Here is a 12,806-nt window from a genome sequence, read left to right as displayed (position 1 = left end):
CTACATATATATAGCTGGTAGTAAGATGCAAGTGGTGGGTAGATGAGCATATCAAGTATAGTAAGGGCAATGCAGAGTAGACTGGTGGAAATGGGTAGCTGGAAGCAGATGGCTGGCTATATTATGTGCAATGTTTTGTTTTACAATCATTTGTGACTCCTCTCTGCTTCAGGTTTGCCACTGCATACTGTTGAGACGTTGCAGCCATGGTTGGCTGCACTATTCAATAAATGCATCATGTTTGTCTTTCATCACATCTCAGTGTTACTCACAGGTTGAGAATTTACTCTTGGTGGTGGGTGGCAGTATGACCGACGTGCACGCAGAGAACCATGCACTTTAGAAGCAGACAGTGTAACCCAGGTTGTTTTCTAAAGCTCCAACTTAGAAATGTTCTCGAAATGCCTCACATGCAGACTATCAATGCCTGACATGCCTCAGTAGATGCTGCTAATCCGCTGTACACAGAGAAGACTCCAGTCCCCACTCAGTTACTGCAGCCCAGCAGCTCAGACAGCTATGAGACCAAAAACTTGTTTTAACAGAGTGAACTAAGATGTTTTAATGTCAGATTTGCTGTTGGGCAACACAGAGACACACAGACAGGCCTGCTAAATGTTAGGAGCACCGGTGTGATCAATGAAAATGTTGCACCTGACAGATGTTGGGTTGTATGCGTGACTGAAAACTTTCAATAAAGATAATTCTAAGAAGGTCAGATAGAAACTTTTTCCAGTGAATGACCGTAACAAGGTTTGATACCTGGACAGTCTAACAGTAACACGACTGCGGTATCTTTATTGTGCTAGTGTCTGCTGGGGGAAAATGCTGCTGAGCCTTTGGATGCCATGGGTCAGATCTAGCAACGAATTTGGCATGAATGGTGCCCGTTGAGCCCACCCAGTGACATACCTGCTGCCACCCACCTCTTTCTCCTCGTCACGACCCAGCCAGAGTTCTGTGAAGGCGACATGTTGTGTTTGAGCAGTTGTAAAATGAGTTTCAGCATCGCTCTGCTCCTCCTCTGTCTGCCAACTGCAGCAGTTTGTCCATCACAGTGGAACCCATCCAAATCTCTGTGTTTTGTCGGGACAAACTTTCAATAAAGATGTCTTTAATATCCAGTACAAAGTAATTAACACTATTGTAGAAATCCTAGAAATAATGTTGGGACTTGCCTGAAAATCAGAATGTTTTTACATTTTCTTCAATATCACAGCGATCCAGTGATAGCTGCCTGTACATGCATGGTAGGAAAACAACATGAGGAACAGCGAATTGGGCAGACTTTCAATCATTTAATGGTGCTAATTTATCGAAATGTGTACAAATAATGGCTTTGCCACATACACTACCGTTCAAAAGTTTGGGGTCACTTAGAAATGTCCAAGAAGTAAGTTTTTTCTATGAACATAACATACAATCTATCAGAAATACAGTCTAGATATTGTTAATGTGGTAAATGACTATTCTAGCTGGAAATGGCTGATTTTTAATGGAATATCTACATAGGGGTACAGAGGAACATTTCCAGCAACCATGACTCCTGTGTTCTAATGCTACATTGTGTTAGCTAATGGTGTTGAAAGGCTAATTGATGATTAGAAAACCCTTGTGTAGTTATGTTAGCACATGAATAAAAGTGTGAGTTTTCATGTAAAGCATGAAATTGCTTGGGTGACCCCAAGCTTTTGAACGGTAGTGTATGTTTACAGAACATTCCATTGACATGCAGTCTACTAAATTCACACCGACAAGGATTAGCCCTGTGTCAACTCCTTAAACTGTGAAGGGATAGATGGGGTGTCTGTAGAGAGGTGTTTGAAATATTCTGTACTAAGAGTAAAAGGTGGAGATGATGTTTTTGTTGTTAGACCCTTTTTCCATCCATGAATGTCTCACTTCTAATGTGATCGTTATCTTTCATGTCCACCACATGTCTATTTTGAAGTCCCAGTAGAAAGATGCTTATGGCTGCACAGCTTGCCTGGGAATCATCTTGTTTTTAGATTTTCTTCAGTGTCTCTGAGCCGGTGATACCTGCCTCTGCATGCAGGGTAGCACTGCAAACAGAAAGAGCTCACGGCTCATTCAGCATACTTTTGTTCTTGTAATGGCTCTTATTTCATACAATGTGACTAAATTTCAGCTTCCTCTCAAGGAACATCTGTTTATATCCACCAAAACAAGTTATTGAAACTGTAGCTCTGAGTAAGTAAGATGAAGAGTAATAATAGTAGTGAAAATCTATAAAAATTAACCTGTTTGATGCATTATCAATATTTATTGGCATTAGTGAGTTTGAGAGTGCTCCTTTGACATGCAGTCCATTAAAGCCACAGGTATTAGTGCTGTGCTGGTGTTTAAACAGTGAGGAGGTAGAGAAGAGGTGTTAGTTGTGTCTGTAGGGAGGGGGAACAGCACTTGAAAAGTTTTGTGCTGTAGTAAAAGCTGTGAATTATCTATTTTCAAACCCCAGCTCTCACTCTGACTCCCCCTCTTCCTCTTTTCCTGGCAGAATGTGGAGCTGCCAGACTCTTTCACTGCAGAGCTCAAAGATCTTCTGGAGGGGCTTCTGCAGAGAGACGTCTCCAAGCGACTGGGCTGCCAGGGCCGAGGGTACGACACAAACAAAACTTCACATTAACCCCCATCTTATGTCGCCGCCAGTGTCCACAGGCACGCAAATGACTTCATCAGTCAGATGAGCTTTGCTAGATGTGCTCATTAAAGCTGGAAGTGCTGGGTGGTGTAGTTTGGGGCCCAGTGGAGGCGAATAGAGGCTGACATTTAGTGATCCGATAGAAGCCGAGTTCATAACTAATTTCATCAGCGCTGTCATTTTGCATCAGCATATGACTAAAGCAGAATGATGGATCACTGTCTGTACCGGCTAAACAGTAGCATGATGAGTGTGGAGTACTGTGGCCTACACTGCCACCTAGTGCACAAATGTATAGTTAGTAAGAAATGGTGTGTGTCTGTCACACGTGCAGAGCCCCGGAGGTGAAGGAGCATCAGTTTTTCAAAGGCATCGACTGGCAGCAGGTGTACCTGCAGAAGGTGAGCCAGCTTTATTCCTCCATCTATCCGCTTTTGTTCTTTGTTCTTTTTGGAGCGGGTTATTGTTGTCTGACGTCAGCAGGTGGGTGGTTTGTTTTTTGGGATTATTCGCTAATTTCCAGTGATTGATTCCATTTGATGCATATGATGCAGCAGAATTGATCTTGGACTGTGTGCATTATTAATTGTCATTGGTTTTGTCTTTGATACTAACTGAGCATAAGCAGCAAGTTATTTGAAATGTTTCTAACCTTTTATCACTAAAAATGTATGTAATTTCTAAGAAAAATATTTGTTTTTACACAAATAGGGTGCATGAAAGTATTTTCATTGTAGATTGTTTTCACAATAAATTTGTAAGTTGTTTGGTCTACAAAATATCAGAAAGTAAGAAGAACTAAGGGAAATGTTAAACTGCTGAATAAGATAAGAAGAAATCTGTAAGAAATACACGACCAGTCAAAAATATGGACTCTCATTCAATGCTTTTTATTGATATTATTTAATTATTTTCTACATTGTAGATTAATACTGAAGACATGAAGACATCAAAACTATAAAAGAATACATATGGAATTATGTTGTAAACAAAAAGTGTTAATCTTCAGTATTAATCTACAATGTAGAAAATAATGCAGATCAATAAAAAGCACTGAATGAGAGTCCAAACTTTTGACTGCTAGTTTATGACTGATATGATTAATGGTTGAACAAATACAGATTTTATTTGTTTTTAGGTTTTTTTTTTGGCCTGTTTTATACAAGCTAGTAGAGAGACAGTAAGGAAGGTAGGGAGAAGAGTGGGTCCGTGAGGTGGAATCGAACCATGGCCGCTGCGTCAGGAACTATAGCCCCTGTTTATGGGTCACCCGCTAAACCTGTTGGACAAATATACAATTTAAATCATTTTCTGAAGTATAATTGCTGACAAGTTACAAGTGCTGTACTTGAAAGTACTTAGTATTACTGGAAGTATTATTATCCAAACTGCAGAAAAATCTCCCTGTGACTCATATATTTATTACGTTTGATATCATTGTCAATACTGTTGCATGATTGTGTAAACAGCATTTTACTACTTTATATGCAGTCAGCCTGAGGGTCCCTCCAAGAAAACATTAGGGATCATGAGATGCTTAATGGGAGAGGAAAACAGAACAAAATACATTTTGATATACGCGTGTGTATTCATTTTTTGAAATTTGTTGGATCCATTTTGAGAAGAAGCATCTCTGGTGGAAGTACTAACAAATTATAAACATCAAAAACATGAGAGACGGTCCCCAACACTTACTTCTTTGGAAGTTTACAAGCAAAATGTTAGTGAACCAACTGGTTTAATCTCAAGAAAGTTTACAGACTTTCATATGTTTTTGATTGATTTCTGACTTCCACTGTTCTTCCCGATGTTGCTGCTTATTGTAATCAAGTCTGATAAATATTTCAACATGTGTGGTATGTGTGTCTTAGTGTTCAGATTTACAGGGTCAGGAACAGTCTTTACGGAGAAATCATGTGGACTAGGGCTGTCACTTTACGAGAATAACTCACCTTTGAAGAACAAGTGAGAGTTAAAACAGAATCTAAACTGCTGTTGTTTCTTAAAAAGGCAGCAATCAAACACCCACACAAGCTGCTTCACTGTTCACTGACAGCAACAGGTTGACAGATTGACAGCATATTTTATAAGCGCCCCACACTCCAGAGTGGCTTGTAATTTTTCCACACTACAAATGGTTACGTGATTCTTCATATAAAACCCTTCTGTATCTTCCAGGATGTTTGTGTCATCGAGCTGTGGGCAGCCGCTCCCACTGATCAGTGAAATAATCTGGAAACTTGAGATCATTCTGAAAGCCATAACAGCGAACATCAATCATTTAATCATTGCTCTTGTCTTCAGTGTTACATTATGAGCTGCATGCTGGATTCACAGTCAAAGGGAAAAATATTGGCAGCGTTAATTGAACTGCTTTCAATCACTGACGCTAACAGATTCCTGCAAGTCCTGTAAAGGACAATGTGGTTAGCGAGATGCTAGAGCTGTAAGCTTTTTGTTTGATAATTTGTTTCCAGTTAAAAGCACCATTAATATCTTTTATACGCTTATTTATGCCTCAGATCAGGTCAAGTCATGGCTCTCTGTTTAAAGCTGCTCTGGATGGAGCTACATTAGTCATTAGTCCACTGCAGTTACTGTTGCCATGGTTACCCCATCACTTGAGGGAAGCACGGCTACGGGACTGTCACCTTGTTGTTTCACTCACACTCTGTTTCTCCCACTTGTTCCTCATTTCTTCCATCACTGTACCTCTCTGAACACCTCCTCTGTTCTCCCTCCCCCAGTACTCTCCTCCTTTAATCCCTCCCAGGGGGGAGGTGAACGCCGCAGATGCTTTCGACATCGGCTCCTTTGATGAGGAGGACACTAAGGGCATCAAGGTAAAACGAATTTAGCAGCATCGTATCTTTAACTAAAGGAGTCGTCCAAGCACCGTCACTCTAAGCAGGTGTTTACTGTACCATCTCTGCAATCATAACCTAAACATGTGAGTTTCAGTATCAGTGAATCTGGAATCTGCAGATTTTTTAAGAACAGTGAATGAATTCTGTCACAAGAAAATGCTTTAAGTCGCATCCAAAATTCTCCAGTTTCATTTTCAAAATCTTTTTTTTTTCGTATTTTTCAAGAGACTTTAATTCCCACAGACTAACTGACCAGGAACTTTCCCAGGAGTAAAAGTTCCTCCAGTGCATCATGATATTTCCAGAGCAGGGTCAAAGGCCCGGGGAGGTTAAACAAATTAGCCTCCAATGTTATAAACAGCACAGAAGTCTCTGTAGACATCAGTTTCATCTCTGCTCGGTCACTGGTAACTAGTCACGTTCATAGTGACTTATTTGGCAGTTAAACGGAAATTTAGATTTTGACCAGATTTTTTAAAAAGTCTGTCAAAATTGAGCAGAAGTCAATCAAAAAGGTTAAACTTAACTGAAAAAATATATGAGAGCTTTTTGAAGCCATTATTTACAAACTCTAGTAACCACGTAGGCCTCTGAGATATGTGGCATTTTGTGCATTGAATGTGAATCTGAATATAAGGATTATTTTCATTGTTACTCCACCAAGGAACGCAGTGAAGTTATGTGACAATTGGCGTATGTTTGTCTGTTTGTATGTCTGTTCGCAACATTACTTAAAAACAGGCTAACAGATTTGGATGAAATTTTCAGGGAAGGTCAGAAATGACACAAGGACCAAGTGATTAGATTTTGGCAGTGATGCAGCTTATAGTCTGGATCCACAGACTTGCTAAAGATTTCTGTATCAACGCGAGCTAGCGTCACGGCGTCACTGTAACTATGACAACAAGTGAACACTGTCAGCTGCCTGCTGACGATCACATGATTGTGATCCTACTGCAATTCCACCACTGCGGACTTATTAGGGACTTATTATCCATAGGAAATCATATAACAACTGAGCAGCTCTGATGGAGTACTGAGCTCTGAGTGCTTTTCTTGTCTATCAGTGTTTTGAATATTTTCTGGATTAATCAATTAGTTGTTTGGCCTATTAGATGTCAGAAAAGGGTGAAAAATATTAATCAGTGTTTCACAAAGGTGACAAATGTCTTGTTTTCAAGACATTTTGCTGTCATAGCGGAGGAAAAAAAAACAATATTCACATTAAGGAAGCAGCAATCGGATCATTTTTTTCTTCAAAAATCAATCCATTTAATTTTCAACATTTTTGCTGATTAATGTAAAAGTAGACGACTAATTGATTGTTGCAGCTCTATCAAGAATGTTCCAAAACATGACGACACTAACAGAACAGCCACAATGTCTGGGATGCTGACTGTTGTTACTCATCTCTCTGGTCCAGTGGTTATCTGCCAGTTTATTCTGACTCAGCCTACATGCAACCTTGTTTCCATTTTCAAGATGAAAACACTGACAAACCACGCTGGTTTTACCAGATGTCCTCTGTCCCACTTTCACCATGCTGGTTTACAACATATGCTTTGGCACAGAGAGAGGGAGGCTGCTGTTTTCCACAACTCACTCACATCCCAGCACCTTGTCCACGCTAATATGGATATTTTGCAAAACAAACTATTTCCTCTGCGACGGGCTTCTCATCGAAAAGGCATCTTAGGTCATTCAAGCAGATTTTTCAAATGTTAGTTCATGTTTATTTCTGTAGACATGTAAAATGAAGAGGTGGTCCACAGCATCCACAGTTTCAAGGCCATACAAACAATGAAATGACAGAATGTTAGTGTTTGCAGTTGTTTTTATGCTCTCTAGTGCACGGAGATATTTTGTAAAACAGTGCTCAGATCATTAGTTAGGTTATAATCAAGGAAATTGACAACTGATGGTGTCAGAATTTAACACAATACAAACTCTAACTCTAAATAGCATGATTATTTTAGACATGTTTAATTAAAAAGAACTTATCAACACTAACCATCAGTATTTATTGGCTGTGACCTGTAACCAGTCAGATAGTACTGTGGGTAGAGAGAGTCAGCTGCATCAGAGCCAAAGAGGAAAAGAAATTAATTTCAGGGAATTTCTTTAAAAGTGGTGCTGATAATGAGAAGAAAGGTAAAATGGGATCCAGTAATTGCTTAGACCAGTCATCTGTCAACCCCTGGTGCAGATGAAGCTACTCAGTGACATATGGAGTCATTAAGATAAACTCCAGCTGCAGCATTTTACTGATGAACACATTAATGAATCAATATTTATAATCCTGTATGATTTTGAAATGGCCCTTTCTGCATAATGAGTAGTAATAGTTCTATACCATGTTGTTGCTGGTTTTCCTTCAGTTAAGGATCTAAATTCTCCTTCCACGGCTTACTTTTTCTGCTTGTGATTGTCTTGAGAGCAGCAGCTTCACCTTCATTAACGTTAATGTGGCTGCAGGTAACATTTATTCGTCCTCTGATGCTCCGGCGCCGAGAAATAAATGACACCAGCCTTAGTTTACATTTCCCCAGATGGTGCTCACCATTAACACAGGAGTAATAATGGAAATAACTGCTGTATAGTAAATGTTGGAGTGTATAGCTGCGCTCCCCTGACATTCATGCAGCCAACACAAATACACAAGATGTAAAGAGATGGTAAATATTACTGCAGCATCTGCTCTCAGTGGCCAGTGTTGTATTACTGAGAGCTGGTTTTAATATTCAGCCTTATTCATATAAATGAGGGGGGTGGGGAGTGAAACATTACAAACTCCATCACACACAAACTGCAGCCTCCAAAATGACCATAAAGTTGAATCAAGCTCTCTCTGAGCAAAACCTGAATATTATAACCTTCAAGATTTATTGCAGGGCTGCTGAATTAGAATGCACAGGTTCAGCTATCTAATAAACTGGAAAGTGAGAGTAAATGAGGTATAGATCCTCTTTTTTTTTTAGTAAAGCTACATAAAATGTCAAATTGAGGCAGATTTAGGGGTTGATATGTAAATCCAGACAGATTCATCACCTGTTAAGGTTTAACCTGCTGAACTCCAGGCAGCTTCACAGTGGTTTTTGCTCCTGTGAACTTATTTTTTACTGCAGTATAAAGTCCTCCACCTCTATGGAACTTGTCCACAGATGTTAGCAGCGCTGATATGCTCCTACAGAGATTCTGTTTAAAGAAGTGGTTAAACATTTTGGTAAATGCACGTCTTTGCTCTGATAAATCTCAGTTGAGTTTGATCTCATATCTGTGTGTAAACACTCGAGTTAGAGCAGGATATTCAAACTCCAGAGGAAACAGCCTATTTGTAACCATCATGCTCCCTCACTGAGGAACCCAGAGCTCATTAGCCAAAAAGTCTAAGTGTCATTACTAAACATCCTGCTCTCTCTTCCTGCAGCTGCTGGACAGTGACCAAGAGCTGTACAAGAACTTTCCTCTGGTCATATCGGAGCGCTGGCAGCAGGAGGTCGCAGAGACGGTGTACGAGGCCGTCAACTCGGACACCGACAAGAACGAGGCTCGCAAGAGGGCTAAAAACAAGCAGCTGGGCCATGAGGAGGGTAAAGACCACAGCCACACTGAAACACAGACACACTAGCAGCTGCAGGTTCTCTGACTGTGTCTCTCTCTTTAAGACTACGCTTCCGGGAAGGACTGCATCATGCACGGCTACATGCTGAAGCTGGGCAACCCGTTTCTCACTCAGTGGCAGCGCCGATACTTCTATCTGTTCCCCAACCGTGTGGAGTGGAGGGGGGAGGGCGAGTCGCGGGTGAGTCAGCCTCACAGCGCATGCACTTTAAAATCACTTTCACCAGATGTTCATTAGGGGTGGAGCGGTACACAGAAATCCGGGTCCAATATTTAAATTGATAGAAAATACAATAGCTTTCAACTTCACACTTAGACTGTGCAATGTACACTACTGTTCAAGAGTTTGGAGTCACCCAGACAGTTTCATGTTTTCCATGAAAACTCACACTTTTATTCATGTTCTAACATAACTGCACAAGGGTTTTCTAATCATCAGTTAGCCTTTCAACACCATTAGCTAACACAATGTAGCATTAGAACACAGTAGTGATAGTCATTTACCACATTAACAATGTCTGGACTATATTTCTGATTCATTTAATGTTGTCTTCATTGAAAAAAAAACGCTTTTCTTTCAAAAATAAGGACATTTCTAAGTGACTCCAAACTTCTGAATGGTAGTTTATATTTTCTGTAAAATTAAAGAGAAATATCAATAAAAATGCAACATTTTAGGAAACAAGCTATTTGAACTGCTCTGTTACTGTCGGGTATGTAGCAACCAGTATCGTCATATCGACCAATAATGTAATACTTGCTAATAATGTAATAAATTTGGCCATTTTGAATGCAATAAAGCCAATAACATAATAACTTGCCAATAATGTATGTTTTTCTGCAGTTTGCTCATCAAAAATAGGTATAGTGGATGGCATAGTCGTCATATTCAAACATCAAGCATACGTCCCATGTAGCTCTCGCTCTCCTTAATTATGGTCGTAAGAGCCAATTTGAGAATTATTTGTTGTACAAAATCTTTATTTAGAATATTTTTGTTTGCTTAGATATGTAAATTTATAATTCCATGCCAGTGTCTCTGTTGGATGCTGCTTTGAGAAAAGAATTGACCGTATTTTTTCCTCAGAAAGCATTTAATCAAAACTTTTTTTCTCAAGGAAAAATGATTCAGTCCTCACTTACAACTGTATTTGAATAACTGGACTGGGACTATAATGGCACTTAACTTCAAAAAACTAAAGAGTATTATGTACATAGTGAACTAAGTAGAAAACATCAACATAAAATTAACATTACTACTTCCAATAATGTCCTTGACTTTGTACATTACTGAGAAGAATCCAGGCTTCATCCATTGACTGTCTTGGCCAAATAACTGTTTTATGTGTAAACTTAGACACCGTTGGTCCAGCAGCCTTGTAGAGCTTCATAATACTAATGGAAGAGTCATCTTCCATCTAATTCTAGGCTCTCTGCAAATACTTCTCTTATATATAAGTGAAGAAATGCAGTCCTATTTATGTATTATTACTAGGGCTGGGACTTTAACGTGTTAATTTCGATTAATTAATTACGGCGAAAATAATGCGTTAAAAATATTAATGCAATTAATTGCACCCTCCTCAGTTCCCTCGTTTCTGGCACACCAGTAACTCTGATGAACACTCCAGCCCAGTAGGTGGCGGTAATGAACCTAAAGTCTATTTGTAGCCATGAAGAAGAAGCACAGGAAGCATCGAGTGAAGTCAGGCACTGGTGAACAGTGAAGGAAGACGAGATTGAGCTTGTTGGGCAGAAAGTTTTCTTTTAAAAATCTTCCCGATGGCAGCTTGGATAAAAGCCTGGTTGTGTGCAAATTGTACAACAAAGAGTTTTCTGATCACTGTGTTACTTCAAGCCGACGGTATCACCTCAATGTAAAACCTGTTGCTGCTAGCACCAGAGCTAACGTTAGCTACGAGTCATGCTAACGGTGTAGCCATCCCATAATAGACCACTTTTCTAGACAGTGCTTGAGTTTACAGAAGGTCTTAAAATGTTGAATAAAATCGCTATAATTGCACTTAGATTTGCAGTAATCTGTGAATGTAGCAGACAGATGAAAAATGCAGATAAATAGAAATGAAACATTTTTGTGGTTTAAGTTTTTACTCCATTGAGGCTCTGCCTCCTTGGAGGAGGAATAACCTAAACAACAAAAATATCTCTTTTAATAACTTAATTATAAACTTTTTGTTTATAAAAAATTACATAAATAGAAATTGATATTCCTATAAAAACAACCATCAAAATTCCACCATTTATCTGACCCAGAAAAGATGAAAACAGAATGAATCTCTGAATTTTCAACTTTCTGAAGCTCCTTGAACTACTTATGCTGATTTTATGTGCCATACAGTGGAAAAAACAACTAAATTCAGGCTTTAAGTCATCAAAATCACTTTTTTCTATATGTCCCATTTTCCTTTTTTCAAATAAATTATAAACAGGTATATGTCTATTCATTGATTCAACTGTCAACCACAATTTTATTTGAATTGAAAAACTTCACTTATTGTGTCAAATATTGCTGTTTGACAAAACTGCAATTAATTGCGATTAATTACAAATCCTGTAATTAATTAGATAAAAATTTTTAATCATGTCCCTCCACTAATTATTACATTATAGGCTGCAGTTATTACATTTTCAAAGGATTTTTAAAATGCTAAGCCATGAACATAATAACCAGCCAGTAATGCAGTTAAGTAGTACTTTATTGGCAAAATGTTGTTACTTTATTGGCTCAAAAGCTTTATTACATTATTGGGAAGTTTTTATTAGTTTATTACATTTAAAATGGCCAAAATTATTACATTATTAGCCTTTATTACATTACTGGTTGCTACAAGGTATCTTTCAGCAGCTCTGCATGTTCACCCATCAGTCAGTCAGAGAGTAACAGCAGATGTTGGATCAGTTATTCATACTGCAGCTTCTGTTTATCATAAAGAGTTGCTACCATTTGCAGATTTAAATGCTGATTAGAGGGAACTTGCTGATGAAGCTGTATTACTTTTAGTATGTGTTGTGGGTCTATATCTGCTGCTGCCGATCATAGTTGAACAATGCAAACAGGAAGTTTTCAGCACCAATCCGTGTGTCGTAACACCCCTAAGATTCATGTGTCAGTTTGATGTCTGTCTGTATCAACTGTCTGTCTATCTGTCCTAACTCCCACTGAAGGAGAAGTGGCTAAAACATTTTAAAAAGCAGAGAGACGGGGTGAGTGTTAACACCAGGTCCAGGTCCCTGCTGTGTCCTCAGCGTCCCTGCTGTGTAGCGCTGTAGTCTACTTCCCTGCTTCACACTCACTAGTGTGTCTCTGTTTACAGCCTTCTCACACTGCTGCTGTTAGACAGACAACACAAAGAGGTGTTCAACTGCAGGAGCTCTGCCTCATGCTGGGTTTAAGGCCACACTGTATGTTTTGTCTAGCTAGTTTTCCATAATTATTATATATTTTAATGGACAAGTATTGCATTAGAAGAATATGAAATCATCCAAATCTGAAACAAGTTTCCGCCCAACAGATTTAGCAGATTTTTTATGTGAAATACTTTAAATATAGACTCCCAAAAAAGTTTGAACACACCTTCTCATTCAGTGGTTTTTATTTAATTATTGTATACATTGTAGATTAATACGGAAAACAT

General features: G+C 38.9%; 1 protein-coding gene across 2 annotated transcripts in view; it reads left to right on the top strand.

The window, feature by feature from the left end:
• grk3 (G protein-coupled receptor kinase 3) overlaps positions 1 to 12,806 on the top strand; it is an 89,686-nt gene that overhangs the window by 67,699 nt on the left and 9,181 nt on the right. The window contains exons 15-20 of one of the 2 annotated variants that reach the window (XM_055019082.1): positions 2,519 to 2,619; positions 2,997 to 3,063; positions 5,410 to 5,505; positions 8,957 to 9,119; positions 9,195 to 9,331; positions 12,337 to 12,375. In XM_055019082.1, the coding sequence (XP_054875057.1) occupies positions 2,519 to 2,619; positions 2,997 to 3,063; positions 5,410 to 5,505; positions 8,957 to 9,119; positions 9,195 to 9,331; positions 12,337 to 12,375 (603 nt within the window). The remainder of the gene's footprint in view (positions 1 to 2,518; positions 2,620 to 2,996; positions 3,064 to 5,409; positions 5,506 to 8,956; positions 9,120 to 9,194; positions 9,332 to 12,336; positions 12,376 to 12,806) is intronic. The other variant, XM_023266529.3, reaches the window with a different exon arrangement.

Source organism: Amphiprion ocellaris, chromosome 17, assembly GCF_022539595.1.
Source record: "Amphiprion ocellaris isolate individual 3 ecotype Okinawa chromosome 17, ASM2253959v1, whole genome shotgun sequence".
NCBI lineage: Eukaryota > Metazoa > Chordata > Actinopteri > Pomacentridae > Amphiprion > Amphiprion ocellaris.
The sequence above is the reverse complement of the archived record's forward strand: the minus strand, read 5'-3'. Positions and strand labels throughout refer to the sequence as shown.